Source organism: Mesoplodon bidens (genome assembly GCF_964165515.1).
Source record: "Mesoplodon bidens genome assembly, chromosome: X".
Lineage (NCBI taxonomy): Eukaryota > Metazoa > Chordata > Mammalia > Artiodactyla > Ziphiidae > Mesoplodon > Mesoplodon bidens.
The window spans coordinates 547,807-566,759 of NC_138163.1; the positions used below are offsets into that span (position 1 = coordinate 547,807).

At 59.6% G+C, this 18,953-nt stretch overlaps 1 protein-coding gene across 3 annotated transcripts; it reads left to right on the forward strand.

Annotated features, from left to right (window-relative positions):
• The first annotated feature begins 4,370 nt into the window (after positions 1-4,370).
• On the forward strand, positions 4,371-6,736 carry EMD (emerin). 3 transcript variants are annotated; one of them, XM_081221713.1, is made up of 6 exons: positions 4,371-4,614; positions 4,739-4,846; positions 5,006-5,083; positions 5,285-5,418; positions 5,890-5,936; positions 5,983-6,736. In XM_081221713.1, exons 1-6 carry the CDS (start codon positions 4,533-4,535, stop codon positions 6,350-6,352), a joined length of 819 nt encoding a protein of 272 aa, XP_081077839.1. In that variant the 5' UTR covers positions 4,371-4,532; the 3' UTR covers positions 6,353-6,736. The 3 variants fall into 3 exon arrangements, with proteins under 3 accessions (XP_081077839.1, XP_081077841.1, XP_081077840.1); XM_081221714.1 differs by having other exon boundaries at positions 4,376-4,614; positions 6,019-6,736; XM_081221715.1 differs by lacking the exon at positions 5,890-5,936 and having other exon boundaries at positions 4,372-4,614; positions 6,019-6,736.
• The last annotated feature ends 12,217 nt before the right edge of the window (positions 6,737-18,953 follow it).

Here is an 18,953-nt window from a genome sequence, read left to right on the forward strand (position 1 = left end):
AGCCAGCGTCCTGGCTGCCACTGATTTGGCCCCTGATGGGTGCCAGGCCTGGCCTGGGGGCGAGCAGTAGAAATGTTCTGGATTCTCAGGAGCATGATTAGGTGCAGTGCTGAGCTCTGGGCGTGTACAGTGGGGTGCCACCGAGGGGCCAAGTGTCTGTGAACTGGGCGGGCACAGCCATGCCCCGGCGCTGCCAGGCTCCCTCTTCCTCTTCTACGTGCCCATTGCCTGGTAGCTTCATATACAGCTCAAATGTTACTTCCTTGATGAAGGCCACATAAAGCAGTGTCTTAATATTTTGCCCACAACCCTCAATAAGAACTACATTTTACATCCTGAGCCAGTACCTGCACGCACACACAGATCGACACAAATAACTGAAACAAACGTTCCACCAAATGAGACTTTTTTCCCTTACTGCCTGAAAACACTCTGATATTTCCTATTCTATTCTACTTCATAAAAAGAGAGAAAGAGAAGAAGGAAGGGGGCTTCCCTGGTGGTGCAGTCATTAAGAATCCACCTGCCAATGCAGGGGACATGTGTTCAAGCCCTGGTTCGGGAAGATCCCACATGCCATGGAGCAACTAAGCCCGTGCGCCACAGCTACTGAGCCCGCGTGCCACAACTACTGAAGCCCGCGCGCCTAGAGCCTGTGCTCTGCAACAAGAGAAGCCACCGCAGTGAGAAGCCCACGCACCGCAACGAAGAGTAGCCCCCACTCGCTGCAACTAGAGAAAGCCCGTGCGCAGCAACGAAGACCCACCGTGGCCAAAAATAAGTAAATAAATATTTAAAAATACCTTTAAAAAAAAAGAAAAGAAGGAAGGGAGGAAGGTAAAAAGGGAGAAGGAGGGAGGAAGGGAGGAAGAAGTTTGGTCACACCTGCTAAAATGCTGGCTCTGCTGGCAATGACCTTTCCACCTTGACCCATGGTGGGATCTCCTCACAGTACCTCGGCCTTTGTCTCTCCCTGCTCCATCTGCTGGGACCCTGTCCCCACAGCACTGGCTTATCCTCACTTGATAGATGAGTGGCCTGAGTTTAGATCCATGAGGTGGCTGTGTTGGAGCTCATGGCCAAGGCTGTCCTTCAAGGAGGGAAACCCACCTACCACAGGCATTGCAGTCGGAGCCAGGGGTACAGTAGGTGGGGTAGCAGGAAGGAGACACCTTCATTTAAATGTTCTCTTTACACTACTACCTCCCTCCCCTCCCCCCACACCCCTGAGACACACACATCTCGGGGTCTCTACTTCTTCCAGGTCTGGGGGAACGAAGGTTTGTACAGCACCAGCTCTTCCCTGGTAAAGACCATAATATAGACTTTTTCTCCTTGTGTTGAAGTTTCCTGAAAAGCACTAGAACCAGCTCCATTCCCACTGCCAAGGCAAGCTGACTCTCCAGCTAGTCGTGCCAAGAGTCCCAAGGTGGACGGATGTGTTCTAGGGCTGGAACACAAGGTGTTAATTGAGAGGCTTTTGGTCAGCTAACCATTCCCTGCTGTATATTGACTGTAACAATCTTCCACATGTTAATTTTCACAATAATCACCATCTTACGACTTTTGTTACTATCTGAGCAATGTTTTAAAGTATTTGATTGCCAGGCAAAACTCATTGGATGTTTAACATCCTTGAAGAGAAAAACTAAGTTTTGTATTGTACCAAAGTATTAAGGTTCTGATCTTTTTTAAAAAATATTTATTTGGTAACACTTTATTTGGTTGCACTGGGTCTTAGCTGCAGCAGGCAGGCTCCTTAGTTGTGGCATGCATGTGGGATCTAGATCGAAACCGGGCTCCCTGCGTTGGGAGTGCAGAGTCTTAACCACTGCACCACCAGGGAAGTCACCTTGATGTTCTTATCTTAAAGAAAACGTTAATAGCTCAGTGAATAATAGTCTCCTTGGACCTGACTGTTGAGAAATGTATTCATGTTGATATTACTTTTCCTTATAATTTTTGATGTTGCTGGGATTACAAGTTATATAATATACTGCTTAGAATCCATTCCCCATTCTCAAAGGAGAAACTGTCTTCTTGTTCTTGACTTGGAATCGGTGGCTTCCAAGCCCGCTCTTCCCAGCAAGACTGCCCTCAAGGCCCCAGATTTCCCCTAACAGCTCCTCTGCTGACTCAGAACCGCCGCTGGGCCACACTGTCCAGGTTAGGACCTCGAGGGCTAGGTACTGGCTGGGGGAACATCCATGAATGAATTGCACTCAGGGCCCTTGCGCAAGTCTCCTCCCTCTCTGAGTCCCCAATTCCTCCTCTATGTGACAGGGGTGGTGCCGAGGGCCTCTCAGCTCTGACGGTCAAGGGCTCGCCTGGTTTCTGGTGGTCTGGGACGGGTCTGCCTGCAATGGGGCTGGACTTGGACTCCAGGTGGGCTTGTGCGCAGGGGACCATCACAAGTCAGACTGGTGCCATCCATGGTGGGACCTCATAGCAGGGCAACTAGGGGAGAGGGAAATAAAAGGCAGAGGGCCAAGGCAGGTGCCGGGGGAGGGGTTGTTCCTAGAGGAGAAGGCAAACTTAGAATTCCTTGACCTCATAAGGAAACAGCTTGGGTCTCTATGGGGAGGGGTGGCATGGGGAGGACAGCCTCTGGGACAGGGGCCAGCACTGCAGAAGGCTTGGAGAGGTACTGGGGAATCTGATCTTGCCAAAACTCCAAATTCCAGGAGGCCAACTCTGAGCGGCCCAGAGCCCAAACGCCATCTCCCTCCCTGCTCTGAGATAAGCAGCAAGACCCTGCCCTGCCCAGGGCTCTGCCCCCTCGTACTGCCATGCGTGTCTGGGGCCCTCATATTTTGGGAGACAGAGCAGGCCTCATCTTTACTCTAAAACCCGGCCTACAGCGACTTTTCTGAGGGTCTTTGTGTGTGGTCAAACCAGGGCCCTATCTTCTCTCCACCCCACGAGCGAACCTCCATGGAGAACTGGTCTGTGACCCTCACCAGCTGGGCCAGCCTTCCTGCCTGGTCTTCTTCCAGGTAGCAGCCGTCATCTATGAGAACCTCCTCCCAGGCTCCCAGTTCCGGGAGGAGCACTTCAGTTCCCCCACACTCCATCAGCCGCCTTTGTTTAGAACGGGATTGTCATCTCCTTCCCAATTTCCACAGGGCAGCTCTCTACTGACCAAGCCCCTCACCAACTCCTAGTGACAGTCCCGGCTCCCCAGCAGGCCTTGGCAGCCTTCCTTGGTTTGCCCCCTTCGGTCCCCTGGCCCCCCTGTCCTGGGGGCCCGCTCTGCACTACCACGGCCCTGAAGCCCACCGAGACCCAGGTGCTCAGAGCCCACCAAGTCTTACTGGAACCCCGGAGCAGGTCCCTCTGAGTCTGGAAGCCCCCACCCCCGCCCCGTGCCGCTGCCTGGCCGCCGGTCACACCGGGCTCAGGGGCCATTCCGACAGGAGAGGAAGCCTCTCCCGCCCCAGGTAGACAGCTGGTGGGTGAGGCGGGCACTCGCTGTCTCTGCATGCATCACACGGCGCCCTGTGCCAGTGCGCAATGGCACGCCCGGGCCCCTTCCAAGGCTGCTGGCTCCTGGAGTGCCGGTGGCCTCCTGGCCCAGTGCCTCATTTCCTCCCGGGTGGAGCGGGGAGGGAGGGAGGCGGTGGGGACCGGCGGGGCGCAGGTGTGCAGGCCAGGCCCTGCAGAGCGGGAAGGTGGGCTGGGGCTGTGGGTCTGGGGGGTCTGGGGGGGGCGGCCTAGGGTCCGGGCCCAGACCCGCGCTCTCCAAGGTCTCGCCCTTCAGATCGGGGCCCTCTCCCGCTGCTGCTGCTGCCGAGGCAGCCGGCTGGGGCGCGGCCGGGGAACCCCAAGCGCTGGAGCTCAGCGGAGGGTGGGCGGCAGGGGGGCTGCTGGGACCGAGCGGAGTCCAAGAGACTCAGGGAGGGCGAGCCCCGCCCAGCGCGCGGCCCCGCCCCACTTCCATGTCCTGGCCGGTTTCTGCCGGTTCCACGGCCACAGGCCCCGCCCCTCTTCACTTCGGGCCGGAACAGGCCAGCGGGTGAAGTCTTGGCTCGCCGACCCCGCCCCGCTCCCAGGTCCCGGCGGGTCTAAGCTCGTCCCCTTCGCGCGCAGGCCCCGCCCCTCGTTCCTGTCTAGCCCAAACTTGCCAGCGTGTGACGTCTGTGGGCTCGCAGGCCCCCCCACCGGACGCACAGCCCCGCCCTCTTCCACGGCCCGACCGGTCCGCGGCTCTTCGGCTCTAGCGCGCCCTACATCCCTCTTTCGCCTCTAGCCAATCCCGTCAGTTTGTGACGTCTGGGCTCGCCAGCCCCGCCCCGCCCGTTCCCAGGGCCCGACCGCTCTGCGCCGGGGGCTCCCCGTGTTCTGGCTCCGCCCCTCACAGCGCGCGCGGCCCGCAGGCACCGCGGTTGGACGCGATTGCAACGCAGGCGTGACGCGGGCGTAGCCATTCCCGAGGCGCTCGCGCTGCCCCTGTCGCGCTCTGAGGCAGTCGTATCTCGGCCCGTATCGCCAGGCCCGGGCCACCCCCAGGCCTCTGCCGCCTGCTGCCCGCCATGGACGACTACGCGGTCCTGTCGGACGCCGAGCTGGCTGCTGTGCTGCGCCAGTACAACATCCCGCACGGGCCCGTCGTGGGTACGCGGCGGCGGCGGGCCCCCTCCCCGCGCTTCGCCCCGCGCCCCCTTCCTTAACCCCTCTCCGCGCCGCCCCCGGTCTCGCGGCCCGCGCCCTGACCGCCCTGTGCCCCTTGTCTGGCCAGGTTCCACTCGCAAGCTCTACGAAAAGAAAATCTTCGAGTATGAGACCCAGAGGCGGAGGCTGTCGCCCCCGAACTCGTCCGCATCCTCTTTCTCCTATCGGTTCTCGGGTGAGGCCCCCGCCCCACGGCTCCACCTGGCCGCCCTCGGGGACAGGGTTTGGGAGGAAGGGGTCGCGAGGGTGTGGCAGGGGCGCTGGCCGGGAGGGGCACAGGGGAAAGGGGAGGTGAGCCTTGGAGGCAAATGGCCCTGGCCCCTCCCCCATTCAGACTTAGATTCAGCGTCCGTGGACTCGGATATGTACGATCTGCCCAAGAAAGAGGACGCCTTACTTTACCAGAGCAAGGGTAAGGCAGGGGTGGGGTGGGCACCCTGACACCTTCGTTCCAGTGTCAGGGAGAACCTGAGATCTCAACCCCCGCCGTCCTGCAGTAGTCCTGGAGGGGAGAAACAGAGTCACAGGCCCCCAAATGGGATTCAGATTAGGGCCATGTGGCCAGGTGGGGACTCCGTTGCTCCCTCTGCTACCGCTGCCCCCCCTTCCCAAGGCTATAATGATGACTACTATGAGGAGAGTTACTTGACCACCAGGACTTCCGGGGAGCCTGAGTCTGTGGGCGCTTCCAAGGGCTTCCGCCAGCCCTCGGCTTCACCCTCACATGCTGACACCTTTCACCACCAGGTGAGCTGGCTGTCGGGCACCCTGTACTTGGGTACAACCTGAGGGGGTGATTGCGGGGTTTGGATAAATCAAGGGGGCCACCGGGTGCAAATGGTGGCTCCCAGAGCCTCCAGGGAGAGGTGGGGTCAGCAGACACCTGCCAGGTCAGGGCTTTTTTGGGGGGGGCTGTCAGAACTGTTTGACTAGAGTGCCCGGTACATGCCCCGCACCCTTGCCTGGGATCTAGGTTTGAACTCTTTCTGACAATCCTGGGGCAGAAAGTAGGGTGTAGGCAGCTGGCACAGTCACTTAGCAAGTGGCAAGGCCCCACAGACATAAGGCCGGGAACCAAGAAGGGTGCTGGAGGGTGGCAAGGCCCAGGCCTTGAAGCAGTGTTCAGAATAGGCTGGGCAGGGAAGTTTGGACTGAGGGGTATGACAGGGCCACGCTGACCCTGCCAGCCAGTATCCTTACCCTGATTCACTTCTACAGGTTCGCGATGACAATCTTTTCTCTTCTGAAGTGGAGGGCAAGGATAGGTGAGTAGTAGGGAGGGCCAGGGACTGGGGCTGATTCTGGGCTCAGGCCTTCCTGGCCTATCTGCTCCCCTCTTTGCCTCAGGGAACGCCCCGTGTATGGCCGGGACAGTGCCTACCAGAGCATCGCACACTACCGCCCTGTTTCCAACGTCTCCAGAAGCTCCCTGGGCCTGTCCTATTACCCCACCTCCTCCTCCACCTCTGCCGTGTCCTCACCTTCATCTCCTCCTCCTTCGTGGCTCACCCGCCATGCTATCCGGCCAGAAAAGCAGGCCCCTGGGGCTGGTCTGGGCCAGGATCGCCAGGTCCCACTCTGGGGCCAGATGCTCCTGTTCCTGGTCTTTGCTGCCTTCCTGCTTTTTGTTTACTACTCCATGCAGGCCGAGGATAGCGACCCCTTCTGGGCGGAGCCCTGACGGTCTGGCTTTGCGGCTTGGAAGTCCTGGCTGACTGCCTTAGCAGTGTTTTCTGGGGGAGGGGGGTTGGGGCTTTTCTGTGTGTTCTAGCCTGGGGGTACTGGGACAGGGGCAATGTTTGCTTCCCCTGCCTTGTCCTGCCAGGGAGGCAGCAGGCCTGGGCCTCTGCAGCATGGTGGGCCTGGGCAGGTGTTCCTCTGGAGCCTCCTGGCCCTACTTGCCTCTGACCCTTAGGGCCTAGGAGGGCAAGACCCTTCTCCTGGAGAGGAGAACATGGCTGTCGTCATTGCATGCCTCCTGTTCATCGTCACCTCATTGGGGGTATTAACCAAAGGCCACCCTGACTTTGTTTTCGTGGACAATAAAAAGGCCGTTTATTTTTAACGTGTGGGCTCTTCCCTTTAATGTGGGGAGGGGTTGGGCTGCCCCCTGCTAAGGCCCTCCAGGCCTTGGGCCTCCAGAATTGTCATCTGGCTTTGTTGGTTCTTCTTTTCTTCCTTTGCGCTTGGGGTAGGGATCACGTGCTACCCATGGACATATTTGTGCTTTGCTTTTGGGGTCCACTCCCTGACTCGTTACCCAAAGCTCTTGTAACTACTCATAAAAATAACTGTCACACGGAGAACCCACTTGGAAATGCAGGCGAGGCTGCTTGCACAATGTCAGGGGTGTTTAACTTTCCAGCAGACGCCAATCTTGGTGTCCAAGGCTGGGGGGATGAAGAGGAAACGAGGCATCTGCTTGGTGGGCCATTTCTGCTGGAAAGCTGATTGTTTAATACTACAGGGGAAGGCTCCCAGTACTCTGGAATGCTCCATCACCTTTCGGTAAACCAGTTCCTTACCTGGCTATATTCTTTTTTTTTTTTTTGCGGTACGTGGGCCTCTCACTGTTGTGGCCTCTCCCATTGCGGAGCACAGGCTCCGGACACGCAGGCTCAGCGGCCATGGCTCACGGGCCCAGCCACTCCGCGGCATGTGGGACCCTCCCGGACCGAGGCACGAACCCGTGTCCACTGCATCGGCAGGCGGACTCTCAACCACTGCGCCACCAGGGAAGCCCACTATATTCTTTCTTATTGCCGGGTGTTCTGCTGTGGGTATTTCATAATTTTCAAAGAAGGAAACCTAGGGTAGACTGCCACAAGAGGCCGTGCATCCTGGCTCTGCACTGCCAGTAGAGGGCAGTAAAGCGTGGAGAGGCTGGCTCCGTGTAAACAAGTGGGAATCAGAGGCACCACAAGGGCTACCTCGTTGGGTGGGGCCCTAGCATCAGTCCCTCTCACGTATGACCGGCTCCTTGCTACAGGTGGCAGGACTTGGCAGGGCCTGGCCTCTCACCTGCATGTACACCATGGGCTCCTGAGCCTTTGGGGGCTCTTGGCTGTCTATGGCTGCATGGTGAGCTTTGGTCACGGCTGGGACTGGAACCATCCTACCAAAGCTCCTGGACATTTCTTTTTGATGCATCCTAGTCTCCCCACTTTTTTTTCGGGGGGGGGCGGGTGTTTTCTTAAAAATAACACATACTTTTTTGCGCATTTAAAATAAACAAAAAAGAATGATGGGACTTCCCTGGTGGTCCAGTGGTAAAGAGTACACCTTCTGGGACTTCCCTGGTGGTGCAGTGGTTAAGAATCCGCCTGCCAATGCAGGGGACACGGGTTCGATACCTGCTGGGGGAAACTAAGTTCCCACATGCCGTGGGGCAACTAAGCCCATGTGCCACAGCTACTGAGCTTATGTGCCTCAACGAGACAGCCCACGCGCCCTGAAGCCCACGCCACAACTAGAGAAAAACCCGCACGCCGCAATGAAGAGCCTGAGCATCACAATGAAAGATCTGTACAGCAACTAAGACCTGACGCAGCCAAAAAATATATATATTTTAAAAATATTTTAAAATATATACAAAAAAGGGTGAAAAAATTGCTTCTAATGTTCTCACCCCTCCCACAGGCTCAGCCTCGTTTGTTTGCTGCAAGCCCCTCCCACCTGGCTCCCCCAGCACCCAGCCAACTGTGGCATGGACTCCCCAGGCCTCCAGCTTCTCCCCCTTGCCATCCCAGTGCAAGAGCTGAGACTTGTTTGCTTCATGGTGGGTGGTGGGCATGGGCAGGGGGTGCTGCCTTCTCATTGGTGACAGTAAGGCCTGATGGTCACATAAATGAGCCTGAATGGGGGTGGGGGTGCAGAAGAGGTAGTCGGGTTGCCAGTGCACCAGAACTTCAGGGCGGCATGGTGAGACATCTTGCTTCAGTAGCGGATCCCAAATCAAGTATGTTGGGAAGAGGGACCGAGCCTGTGAATACAGCTCCCCCACAGGCTCTCACTACCTGAGACTGCTGTTCAGCTGCAGTCCCACCAGGTCTGGGCGGAGAGGCAAGTGGAGCCTAGGGGCGTGGTAAGGTTGACATGCTGATACTCTGTGGAGCAGCTGGGGCAGAGAGGGACAGCATGGGAGCAAGGGGAGCTGGGCTTGGGCCCTCCCAAGGAAGGGGAGAGAGATGGCATGGCCTCTGGGTGGAATGGTCCTCTCCAGGCCACAGGTCCTTAATCTGTTCCAGGAAAGGGGGAGGCTAGGTGTGCTTGGCAACCACTGTGGTGTCTGAGAGAAGAGAGAAGAGTCCCCACCCAGGTGACATAGTCTCTCTGTTCTCATTCATTTACTCCCCAAGGGCAACCACATCCACTGATCACCATGCAGCAGAGGGAGGGTTGCTGTGGGCTCCTGAGTGGCTTCAAGCTTCCTGCCCCAGGGCTCTTAGACACCCCCCTCCCAAAGAGTTGTAGCTCCCAAGGGCTCTGGACCGCCCCCAGCACTCCCCTTCAGGCTTGGCCCCACTTCCCAGGGCTCTTGAGACTACCTCCCTGAGAGCTCTGAGGGGCCCAGCTGCCTTAAAGTCCCCCGAGGGCTCTGGAGTTCCATCACAGGGCAACTGAGGACTTCCATTCCCCCGGGCTGACGCCATCCTCCCTTCCCCCACCAAGGGCTCCAGTGGTGCTGGGAACACAGCAGGGGGCAGCAGCTGCCCAAGGTTAAGGGGACAGTGACTCCACTGCTGTGTAGGTGCCAGCAGAACAGAGCGGGGAGGGAATGGTGGTGGTGGTGGTCCTGCCAGGCAGGGAGGAAAGATGATGCAATGGAGCTGGTTGCAATGGACCTGGATGCCTGGCTACTGCCAGAGGTCTGAGCCTCATCCCTGGTGGAGCACAGAAAGGAGGGCCCTGTGGGTGGGGCAGGGGGTGGAGCCAGGAATCCTAGCTCAGGATCCCACCCTTGACCTCCACCCCCCTGTCAGGTCCAGGGTAAGTAGCAGACAGTGTTGGGCAGACCTAGGTCCACCCCTACCTTGACCCCCACCCTGTGCTGGAGCTAGAGATGGTGGCTACTGGGCTGGTCCCCGCACTGCAGAGGACAGTCCACCCAAGAGAACAGACCAAGGGGGGCACAGCCTGTGGATCCATGACGATGGACCACCCCAGGCCCCCAGGGTCTAAAGGACAGGAAAGTGCCACTGTTACTACCCCGGGGGTTGGCCAGTTGCCCTAGGTTCAGGGTGGCCATCGTTGGAGACTCTACCCCTCCCCCCAGGGCAGGCAGGACTCTGAAAAAAGTCAGGTCCCGCCCCCTGGCCCACCACTTCTGAGGCCATGCCTGCTGCATGGGGGGTGAGGGGGGCAGGCACACTCTGGAGGCTTCTGGCAGCTGCTCAGCTGGAGAAGGCCAGCCCCAGTTGGGGGGATAGAGGTCCCCCCCAGGCACCGCCTTCTCCCTTCGGCCCACCAGGCACCCCTCCCGCCGACTCACCCAGAGCCTCCTGCCTGCTCCCCGTACCAGTCCACCAGGAGGAGACAGTCCTGTCTCCCATCCTTTCCGAACCCCGCCTGCTGGACGGGCCCCCATGGGAGAATGGCCCCAGAGCCAGGCTGAGCTTAACCAGCAGGCTCCGTCCCCGCCCCGGACTCCTCATCACACCCAGGCAGCCATGAGGCACGCTAGGCGGCAGCGGGGGGTGGGGGGGAAAGATGCACCCTGGAGGGGGGAAACAGGACCCTGATGACAGCCCTGAGGACAGAGGCCGCGGGACAGACCAGGCCTGAGCCTGAGGCCCGCCCAGGGAGGGGTCAGGAGGGAGCGAGACCGGGGCGCCATCCCTGCCAGGGCTTCTGGGGGGGGAACAGGCAGACGGCACCAGGAAAAGGATCACCGAGACCCCATCCTGCTGGGGGCAAATGGCTTGGGACCTGGCCCCATTGAGCAAATCCCCCAGAGGACGCCCCAGCTGCTAGGAGACAGGGAAGTGCGAGGCCTGGGCCTCAGCCAGGTTCACACGCAGGATGTCCAGCCCAGGCCACCCACCCAGAGCCAGCAGGGGTGGTGGCCCAGCTCCAACAGGCCCCACGCCCACGCCCGAGCCCCGCTCACCAGCAGGTGCCAGGAGCAGAGATGAGGTCCCAGCCACACGCCGTCCCCCAGGCTGGCCCCATCTCACCTAAGTCTGGGGAGGGGGTGGCTGGTCGCCCCAGTTGGGAGCAGCCCCCCATCCTGCAGGTCCAGCTGCGGGCAGGGCAGGGCAGGGGGATGGTGGAGCTGACCACCCACACCCCACGGCCAGCCTCCACCCCCGCTCTGGCCACACCTCTGCACCCAACCCTCCCTGCTGCCCGCTCCCCCAGGAGGATGGGAGGGACCCGGCTGAGGAAAGGGGAGCACCGGCCCCTCAGGATGGGACTGCCGCCCACCCGACAGTGAGGGAGCCCCAGCTCTTCAACAAGGGAGACAGTAGTCTGAAGACCCTTGGAATTCCCGTGCAGGTCCCCAGCACAGGCGGCCTCACCCAACTCCAGGGCACAGGGCCAGGGCGCTCCAGGGCAGCCACCTCCACACCCCCCAGGAACCCTGATGAAGGCAGTGATGGGAGTGTGTGTGTGTGTGTGTGTCTGTGTGTCTGTGTCTGGAAGGTCCCCACAAGCCCAGAGAGGCCTCAGCCAGGGGAGCAGGACTGAGGAAAGCGCTAGACAATGGGCGGGACTGGGGGACTGCCCTTGGGTCAGAGCACCTACTGAGGACGGGCCAGGTACAGACGCCCGTGCTCAGTGGGGGAGGCACCCAAGTCCTCGGGCGGGCGGAGAGGGTGAGGGCCAAGGATGAGCACTGCAGGTGGCGGGCGGCTGGATGGGGACAGGGCCTGGCTGCTGCCCTGATTATGCCCATCACAGAGCGGGCTGCTAGGAAGAGCTCCCCCGGGCAAGGGAGGACCAGCGCCCACGCAGTGCCCTGGGCCCCCATGGGCAGGCCGCCTCAGAGGGAAGACTGCAGGGAAGCCGGGCCCGCCTTGTCGTGCCTTCTGCCCAGGGCTGAGGGACTGGAAGGTGGCTCTACTTAGGGGGACAGTCAGATGGCCCAGGAGTGTGGGGCTGCAGCGGGCCCGAGCATCTCCCGGAGCCCCAGGACCCTGCGGCCCCACATCCCGGCCCGAGGGTGTCCCCGGCAGCCACCACCACAGCCACGAGGCCGGGCCCAGCAAGCACGGCCTCGGCCTCGGCCTCTGCTCCTGGGACGGAGACAGAGAGCCCGGCTCTCCCGACACCCACGGTCCTGGGGTTCAAGAAGTGCATGGCGGCCTCGGACGGGGCCAGGGAGCTGTCGCCAAGGGCCCTGGCGTTGCCCAGCAGCGAGACCCAACAGGAAAGGCACTCACCGCCCCCAGAACCTGCGTGACAACTTCAGAGCCACCAAGCGTGTCATCAGGGAGTCACGTCCGAGTCCCAGGCAAGAAGGATGCGGCGGGCACCTCTCCCTTGGCCACAGTGGGAGCCCCTTCCTGGGACCAAAGGGACACTCGGCTGCCACCCCGGGCTGGCACCTGCCACTGCTGAGCCATCACAGCCCAGCCCAGGGCTACCTGGCATGGTCACTGAGGACAAGGGGCTCGCCAGCCTGCACCCTCACAATGGGGCCCACCCCTCTCTGCTCCCTGCCCCTACCCACTTCCCAGCTGCATGGTGGGAGGCTGGTGGGGTGGGGAGGGGAGCGGGGAGAGGAGGGCCTGCACCTATGGGCACAGAGAGGCCACCCCAGCAAGGTAGCTGCCCCCACCCCCACCCCACTGAGAAGGAGAAGGGGTGGGGACCTTGGAGGTCGGAGAGCACTGGGGCCCAGGCCTGTGTGAGCACTTGCGTGGCCCTGGCAGTGGATGGGCTGCTGTGATGAGAAAGTGCTTCCGGCCCCCGCGCCTACGGCAGCGCAACTAGCCGGGACTCCCACCAGGGCTGCAAACTGCTGGGCAGAGGGCACGCACTGCTGGCTTTGTGGGCCACGCTGGGGTCCTGTCACATGTTCTTTCTTTCCTCTGGCTTTTTTAAAAATTTTTTTAAAAATTTTTATTTATTTTTGGCTGTGGTGGGTCTACGTCGCTGTGCGTGGGCTTTCTCTACTTGCGGTGCGCGGGCTTCCAATTGCGGTGGCTTCTCTCGTTGCAGAACACGGGCTCTAGGTGCGCGGGCTTCACTAGTTCAGGCTCGCGGGCTCAGTAGTTGTGGGTCCTGGGCTCAGTAGTTGTGGGTCGTGGACTCAAGAGCGCAGGCTCAGTAGTTGTGGCGCATGGGATTCGCTGCTCCGCGGCACGTGGGATCTTCCTGGACCAGGCTCGAACCCGTGTCCCCTGCATTGGCAGGCAGATTCTTAACCACTGCGCCACCAGGGAAGTCCCTCTTTCTCTGGCTTTTTGTATGTTTCGTCTGCAACTGTTTAAAGGTGAAAAGCCACTCTGCCCTTACAAACACAGCCCTGCCTATCTCGGTCCTGGGCAGGAACCTGTCACCCCCGCTCAGACAAAGGACGCATTCCCAAGGGGCCTGTGCGGACCAGGAGTCCCACCCCCAGATTCAGGAGTGAGGACACTCCTTGGAGCCTTCCCATCCACCATGAATGCGAACAAGCTACGCCCTAGCGGGTACCGTCCCCTCCTCCACTGTTCCTGGGTTGACCCGTGTGAGCCATAAAAATACAGCAGAGGTGAGGGTTGTCACTTCGAGGTGAAGTTCTTAGAGAAACACTGCGGCCTTGATCTCGGGGCTGCTCTGTCCTAGGTCATGGGCTCTGGTGAAGCCCCTCCCTGAGCGGCCCTAGGGACAGGCCTGGTGGGGAGGCCCGAGGCCCCACCACAGCCAGGAGCCATGTTGGAAGCAGAGCTGCCCCCGCCCATCCCCACACCCTAGGCAGACCAGGGGGCTGTGGCCCCAGCGGAGGCCTCGACTGCAGCCTGTGATGGACCCCAACCCAGAAGCCCCCAGACAAGCCTTCTAGAATCCTGTCCTTCACACATGCAGGAGATTACGACGGTTGGCTGTGTTAAGGTGCTACGATTGGGGTAATCTGTTATGCAGCAACGGGTAACTAAATACACGATGATTTTAAATGGAGAACACCACTCCAAGTCAGTCTGAAGCAAACAAACCGACGAGCATCCCCAGAAGCCATTAGGAGAAGCCTGGAAAGTCTGATGACACAAACATTAAAATCGTATGCCTGGCCAAACACAAAGCCCAAACCACAAAGTCAAGACACAAGTGACGGGCTTCCCTGGTGGCGCAGTGGTTGAGAGTCCGCCTGCTGATGCAGGGGACACGGGTTCGTGCCCCAGTCCGGGAAGATCCCACATGCCGCGGAGCAGCTGGACCCGTGAGCCATGGCCGCTGAGCCTGCACGTCCGAAGCCTGTGCTCCACAACGGGAGAGGCCACAACAGTGAGAGGCCCACGTACCGCAAAAAAAAAAAAAAAAGACACAAGTGACAAAGCGGGGCAAAAAAACAGTAGCAAGACGTGACTCAGGGCTCATACCGTTAACGCATAGAGAGCTTGAACCTGTCAACAAGGAAAAAAGCCCAACGACGCAAGGGAAAAGGGGTTGCAGGAGGGGACCGCGGAAAATGCAGGCCAAAGGTTACCACCCCCCCATCTGATCCCACAGCCAGAACGTGCTCGGGTGTTGGGGTCCCAGAGCTGCTGGTTCCGGGCACACATGGTGGATGGTGACTGGCACTGCATTTGCTCTGCGGCTCCAACTAGAAGGCGGGCCATCCTGGAGCCGAACAAAGACCAGCCACCGCAAAGACTGGCCAAAGGTGGGTGGTGGCGCTGGGAGTTGAGCCGGTCTGGGCAGCATCACCCAGGAGCTGGGAGACCCTCTTGGTGAGGAACGTTTGGCAGGAAAGGCGGTGGCGGCGGCTGGAGAGGGCTGGCCACGCCCACAGACCAGACAACTGTCGGGGCCGGGGCAGCTCCCGGGCAGACAACCCCCTTTCTGGCCTCCACGCTCCCCCAAATCCACACTCTTGGTCTCAGGGCCCGTGCTCCTTTCCCACCTCTGAGCTCGGCGGTCAGGTCTTTTTCCTCTGCCTCATCAGAGAGTTCTTCCCATCCCCACGCCTAGGCCTCCGCCCCTCCCTCCTAAGTGTCCAGATGTTATCAGCCCCAGTCGGGGAACTGCTGAGCACCTGTACAAACCTGACAGCTGATCCTGCCGGGGGCGCGGGGGGGGGGGCGGGGCGGGGCGCTGTGGACTACATCCTCAGGCAGGGAAGGGTGAAGGCTGCTCAACGGGAAGCCCCAGATCTCGCGAGAGACAGCACCCTCCGGACGCTTCCCAGGCCCGTGGGGACCCTGCAGAGGAGCCAGTCTGGGGTAGGGCAGGGGGCACACACCTAGGAGTCTCAGCCCTCTAGAGCAGTGCTTCTCACAGTGGGGTCCCTGGCCAGCAGCGGCATCACCCAGGATTGCTGGACTAGCAAATTCGCAGGCCCCGCCCCAGGTGTGCAAGATCAGAGCCTCTGGGGTGGGGCCCTGCAGCCCAGGTTTGAACGCGCCCTCCAGGTGTTCTTAGGCGCCTCTCAGCGTGAGAACCACCACCGGGATGGACGGTTCCTGATCGCACCCTCTTGTAGAGAAGCCATGTGCTTTCTCTCTCTGCGGGGCTCACCTTGACCTCCCAGGTGAGAGGCAGGCAGGCAGGCACCCACAGGTTGTCCTGTTGAACAGCCATGCTTGGGCAGGACTCCTTCCCAGCAGGCAACACGTGTCAAGTGACATGGGGAAGACTTTGTTACTTCGTGCCGTCCCCCGCCTCCAGCAGCATGGACAGACACCCCTGGCCGACACCACGTTTCCGGACACGGCCGCAGCTCTGCCCACCTCTCCCTGGATACCACGTGTGTGTGGAGGGGGGCGGATCCGTGCTTCACAGGGAACCGTCCGAATCACACTCAGGGGCGCTGGAACACAGTGGGCCAGGCAAGGGGTGGGGTGGCGGGAGGGTGGAAGTTCCCAGGATCGCGGAGCCAAGGCCGCCCTCAGAGGCCAGGACTGGGGGGAGGGGCCGCAGACGGAGTGACCGTGCCCTTTGCCATCCCGGTGGGGTCACCGGCCTCCCTTCCCCCCTCACCAGGCCCCTGGGGACCCCCAATACACTGTCCCTGGACATCTCGAGCGCCAGACGCCCTCAGGACAGTGCGGGGAATCCTGGCGGGAGGGGCGCCCGACGGAGCCCCCGAGGTCTCCAGGGGCCTGGACTCGGTGGAGGCTTCTCCTCGGCCTCTCCCCGGGAGAGGGCGTAGGTCCCCGGGGACTGTGGGAACGGGGACTCTGGCCAGGCCCAGGACCCAGAGGGGCGGGGGACGGAGTCAGGGGAAGGTGGGCGGTGACCACAGGCCGGGGCGTTGTCCCGGCGCGTCGAGCCCCGCCCTGACCGCCCCCGCACCGGTCTCCTCACTTCTCCTCAGCGCGCCCACCGTAAGCCGCGGAGCACCGCCTCTCTGCCCACCCCTTCCAGCTGGCTCCGCCAGTCACCAAGCTCGACTCGTGACGAGACCCGCCCCCAGGAAGCCCGGTCCCTCTTGTGTGACGGGCACCGCCGTTGCCCAATCAAAACAAGCCGAACCCCTGCGCGCCCCTCTCGGATCTGCCCCGCCGCGGTGTTTCCTCAGCCGCCGATCGGGTCGGCTGCGGGTCTCTAGGTGTCCCTGCCGGGAGAGTAGGGACTCTCCGTGCAGAGTCGCGCGAGTGGTCCGATGTGTACACGCTAAGCCCTGCTTGTGTGCTTTTGGTGTGAACTTGTATTCTGAAGGAATTAAGTTCACAGGAAGTTACACGGAAACGTCCAAGAGGCCGGAGCACCTCCCGCAGTTCCCCCAGCGTCAGCCTGTTGCACAGCTAGTGGGACCGCACACCAGGAAAGGGCATTGGTGCCAGCGGAGAGCTGCTCCGGGTTTTATCCCCGTGTGTGTGTGTGTGGACTCAGGTGACCACCACTGCCATCAGTATCCAGCCTGTCCCCTCACAAGGACCCCTCCTGTAGACCTTTCGTAGCCACAGCCCCTTCCCTCCTCCTCCCAACCCATGGCAACCGGATTGTATTCTCAGCTCTGTAATTTTGTCATTTGAAGACATTACATAAGGACTTCCCTGGCGGTCCAGTGGTTAGGAGTCCCCGCTCTCACTGCCAAGGGCGGAGGTTCCATCCCTGCTCCGGGCCGGAGCTAGGATCCCGCGAGCCACCCAGGGCTTTTTTTCACTCACACACTGCTCTTGAGATCCATCCATCGGAATTGTTGCAGGTATCAATAGTTAGTTCTTCCTTTGTATTGCCAGCTGTCGTCCTTGGTGTGGATCAGCCACAGTTTGTTCAGGCCTTCACCCACTGAGGGACATGTTGCCGATTCCCACTTTTAGGCTTCCACAAATAAATCTGCTATGAATATTCGTGTATAGGTTTTCCTGTGGTCAGAAGTTTCCATTTCTTTGGCATGCCTGCCCAACAATGCAACTGCTGGGTTCTAAGGAGATGGAAGTTTAGCCTTGGAAGGAACTGCCAATTTGCATTCCACGGTGGCTGGACCATTTTACACGTTAGCAACCCACATATGTTTAAAGCACATAACTGAAAATGTTTACAAAACATTATCTTAAGCAAGACTGTTAACAGTTCTGTTTCTCACTTCTAGCTACGTTCTTGTATGCAATCACCAACATGGTTATACTCACACAGTTTTAAAAAACACAAACCCTGTACATTCAATTGTGATTTTCTTTTAACTAGCAATAATATAGCTTCGAAATTCTTCCATGTCAGTACAGAAACATCTAGCTCATTTCTTCTCTGGCCACGTGGTATTTGATAGAGTACACGTCCTATAATTTACATAACAAATCCCCAACTGATAAACTTTTACCTTTTCCCTTCTTCTTCTTCTCCTTTTTCTTTGTTTTTGCTACCTGCTCTGAACATGTGTCAATGTCACCCTAGAACAATTACCTCTAAGTGGACCTGCCAGGTCAAAGCCTATGGGCATTTACAGTTTTAATGGACACTACATAATTGCCTCCCCAAAAGACCCTGCTTGTCATACACTGGGGCTGTTAGTCCTTTGTTCTATGTGTTGTAAATATTTTCCCTCAGTCTGTCTCTTGTCTTGAAAGACTAGGCTGGCTGGTTTGGGCTGTCAAGAAGTGATACAATTTTATATGACCAAATGTATTAAACTCTCAGTTGATGATTTCTGGCTTATGTATCTTGGGCACAAAGGCCTCCTCCCATGTGTGAGGAGAGTGATGCGACTGCCGGGGTGGGGGGGTGGGCGGGGGGGACTTCTGAGTCCCTACAGCAAATTCCTCATTGACCCTGGCTGGCAGGTCGGCCTGCTGGCCAATCACTCTGGGGGGCGAGGGGGTATGCGCGCGCGCGGGGACAAATTGGGGGGAGGTGGTGTTTGTCACATGACCCCACGCTGTGTAGACCGGGATTGGGGACAGTGCCTCTCAGACACCCAGCCCCTGCCCTCCAGGGGTGCCAGTCCACTTGGGGAGAAGACAAGGAAATGTGTAACAAGAAGAGTTTAGCTATATTATTTAAATGCATAGGTGGCCCGCAGGGGAGCGAGGGAGATCCGTGGGGGAAACCGCAAATGGAACCAGTGGGGTGGCTGGGGCCGAGGCTGGGGCTGCAAGAGGGGCTGCGGGCGGGCTTTCCGAGGGACTCAGAGTTAATGGGCCGCAGAAGGTGAGACAGCAGAACTGAGAATCCGCCTGAAACCAGCGCTCCTGAAAGGTCACCTGCGCAGTGACAAGGAAGGACAGGGCTGTAAGACGCAGTGGGTCCATCCCAGCACGGGTCTGAGTGAGCAGGAGAGGAGCTCCCTGCCCCCATCATCCACAAGCTGGGGCTGCCTCCCCTTCCCCCGCCGCAGACAGAGGGGCTTCAGAGAACCGCAGGCTGAGAGAGACGACGCCCACCGCCCCCCATCGTGGTAGTACTGCTGGGCTCCCCGAAGAGCAGCCGCTCCCTGGAAGGGGACACCTCACCCCCGGCTTCCCCCTCGGGACTCCCAGAGGCCCAGCCGAAGATGGGTCTGCCATCTCAAATTGAAGACACCGCCCACCCTCATGAAACATCGGACGACTGGCCCTGTCAACGTCCTGTCCCCAGGGCATCCCTGTCAGAGGCCACGTAATATAGTTTTCGGTGAGGGCTGCGAGTGTCGGCTCCGTGCCTGGACTCGTCCATCCCACCCTCGCGGTGGCCCTAGGAAGTTGGGAGCGTGT

Coding starts and splice junctions, on each gene's coding strand:
- EMD (XM_081221713.1), top strand. CDS start 4,533: ATGGACGACTACGCGGTCCTGTCGGACGCCGAGCTGGCTGCTGTGCTG. Junction 4,615..4,738: donor CCCGCACGGGCCCGTCGTGG/GTACGCGGCGGC, acceptor TTGTCTGGCCAG/GTTCCACTCGCAAGCTCTAC. Junction 5,084..5,284: donor CTTACTTTACCAGAGCAAGG/GTAAGGCAGGGG, acceptor CCCCTTCCCAAG/GCTATAATGATGACTACTAT.